The sequence below is a fragment of the Microtus ochrogaster genome, chromosome 10, assembly GCF_000317375.1.
Source record: "Microtus ochrogaster isolate Prairie Vole_2 chromosome 10, MicOch1.0, whole genome shotgun sequence".
Lineage (NCBI taxonomy): Eukaryota > Metazoa > Chordata > Mammalia > Rodentia > Cricetidae > Microtus > Microtus ochrogaster.
In genome coordinates, this window is record NC_022016.1 from 55,059,223 (window position 1) to 55,061,757 (window position 2,535).

The following is a 2,535-nucleotide window of genomic DNA, read 5'->3' on the forward strand; positions in this document are numbered from 1 at the left end:
TTCTTTTAGGTTTTCGGTCGGTTGGTTTTTGTCCTCCCGTAAGAATAAGGAGCACTGGAGAACATACAAACTGGCAAAATCCACTTATGCTTACACCGTGCCTGGCACCACTTCCATTTCTCTTTGCTCTTCCTTTTTCTCTTTTCCTCTCTTCCTCTTTTTCCCTTCCCCCTCCTTCCTCCTTCCCTCGCTCTAATTGCTGGGGCAAAACCCGGAGCCTTGAGCATCCAGGAAGGCTTTCACTGAGCCGAACCCTGAGAAGCCCTGTGGCAGCAGCCGGTGGTGGCTCATACCTTGGTCCCAGCACTTGGGAGGCAGAAGCAGGCCAAGTTTTGATTTGAAGGTCAGCCTGGTCTATATAGTGGGTTCTAGGCTAGCCATGGCTACATTTGAGATAAGAAAGAGAGAGAGGGAGAGAGAGCGATTGAAGCCAACCCTGTGAATGCCAGGGAGGCCGAGGGTTAGAAGTAGAGCTACACGCTGCCCTTCAACTATGGGTAGTTCCTTCAGCTGCCGGAAGCTTTTCGGTGATTGCCAACAGAACCTAAGGCTCCTTAGAGTGAAGCTTGGAATCACAGAACCTGTTCCAACAGAGACTCAGAGAAGTCAGTGTGCTACCCGAGATCCCATCAAAGTAACAGCAGAGTCCAGTGCTCCCAACTCCCAGGCAGCCGGACCTCATTCCCTTGCCTGAAGAGCTAGCACCATAAAGGGGACAGGGAGCTAGCCAGCCTTCCCTCTTGACTTCCTTGACTCGGGTCTTGGGAGAAGGGCCAAGTCGCCTGTGGATGATGCTTTTCTTATCCTGCTGCAGCTTCCTTTCTGGGAACCAGGAACCTGATTCTGGGCAAAGACAATAAAATTCATCCAAAGGGCTCCTCCTGCCCCCAGCCGGATGGGCATCACGTGGCCCCCAGTTAGCAGACCAGGAAAATTCCATCTCTTGCACACTTAGCTTCACACACCCATCTGCTCACTCACCCTGGCACACTTAGCCTTGCTCACCTACCATCTGCACTCATCACCACACACACCTGGCACACTTTCTCACCCTCAGCCTCTTCCGCCTCTCCTAAAGTCTTTCCCTCGCTGCCCCATTGACGATCCTAGACCTACCATGTCCCTGGAGCCAATGAAGTCCCAGGCAGTGGAGGAGGATGAGGAAGATGAGGAGGAGAGCTTAGATTCCGTGAAGGCACTGACAGCCAAGCTTCAGCTCCAGACCCGAAGACCCTCATATCTGGAGTGGACTGCCAGAGTCCAGAGCCGGGCCTGGTGCAGAGCCCAAGCCAGACCTGAGCCAGAAAGACCTGGAGCCATCTGTGGCTTCGACTCCATGGATTCTGCGCTTGAGTGGCTCAGAAGCGAGCTGGTGAGTCCATTGGGCTAGACAGATTGGCATAGGGTCTCTGTGTCAGTCCTCTGTGGGGTTGGGAGGAGGTGAGAATGGACCACTCTCCAAAGCAAGTCCTCGCTGCTGTGCCTTCGGACAGAGGAGCCAGGAATTCAGTCATATCTTTGTGGAGCCAACCCTGGATTAAAAGACCCCAGAGCAAAGGTTCTCAACCTGTGGGTCGCAATCCCTATTTGTGGGGGTCAAATGTTTGCATATCAGATATCTTGCATATCAGATATTTATATTAGATTCATAACAGCAGCAAAGTTACAGTTCTGAAGTAGCAACGAAAATAATTTTATGGTTGGGGTCACCACAACTCTAAAGGGTCTCAGCATTAAGAAGGTTGAGAACAGCTGCCATAAAGAGACAGCCAAGGAGAAAGCCTGACTGGGCTGTCGGTAGAATCTTAGGAGGGGAGAGTTAAATATCAGCTGTCAACGCAACATATGCAAACATATAAGGTTGTCCAGTGCAGCTCAGTGAGTCCTCTTAGTTGATCTGTGATGACGTACCAGACAGCTGTATTTGCATTCTTATGGTTCCGTGGCTTGCTTCGGGGACCACCAATCCGGAACAAGCTCTGAGAGCTGGGGAAAGACGAAGGTAGGTGAGAAGGGGCTTCGGAGCTGTTCTGTGCTAAAATGTTCACAGAAAGGAAGCAAACGGTGGCGGGTGAGGCTGGAGGCTGGCCCAGCACGTTCACGCCCCCTTTCGGTCACAGCAGGAGATGCGTGCTCAGGATCGGCAGCTGGCAGGGCAGCTGCTGAAGCTGCGGGCCCAGCTGCACCGACTGAAAGTGGACCAAGCCTGTCACCTGCACCAGGAGCTGCTGGATGAGGCGGAGCTGGAGCTGGAGCTCGAGTCTGGGATTGGCCTGGCTCTGGCCCCACCCCTGCGGCATCTGGGACTCACGCGCATGAACATCACTGCCAGGCGCTTCACCCTCTGTTGAGGACCCTTGGGTGTCTATCTGGGAAGAAGGAAGGAAGAGGTGGCCCTGTGGCTCCGGCATCTGCTGGGGGAGAGGGCACACTTAGGTTTCTGAAAGTTGAATTCAGAGAGCACAAAGCCCCAGGGTGAGGGAAAGAGAGGGAGCTCAGGCCCCAGATGTCTTAATAAAAACCCACTGCATACCA

At 53.2% G+C, this 2,535-nt stretch overlaps 1 protein-coding gene across 2 annotated transcripts; it reads left to right on the forward strand.

Moving 5' to 3' along the window:
• The first annotated feature begins 913 nt into the window (after window positions 1–913).
• On the forward strand, window positions 914–2,495 carry Fam167b (family with sequence similarity 167 member B). Of its 2 annotated transcripts, none has more exons than XM_005353186.2 (2): window positions 914–1,372; window positions 2,121–2,495. In XM_005353186.2, the coding sequence occupies exons 1-2, from the start codon at window positions 1,118–1,120 to the stop codon at window positions 2,349–2,351; spliced, it is 486 nt and encodes a 161-aa protein (XP_005353243.1). In that variant the 5' UTR covers window positions 914–1,117; the 3' UTR covers window positions 2,352–2,495. The 2 variants fall into 2 exon arrangements, with proteins under 2 accessions (XP_005353243.1, XP_013203805.1); XM_013348351.2 differs by having other exon boundaries at window positions 2,124–2,495.
• Window positions 2,496–2,535: the final 40 nt, after the last annotated feature.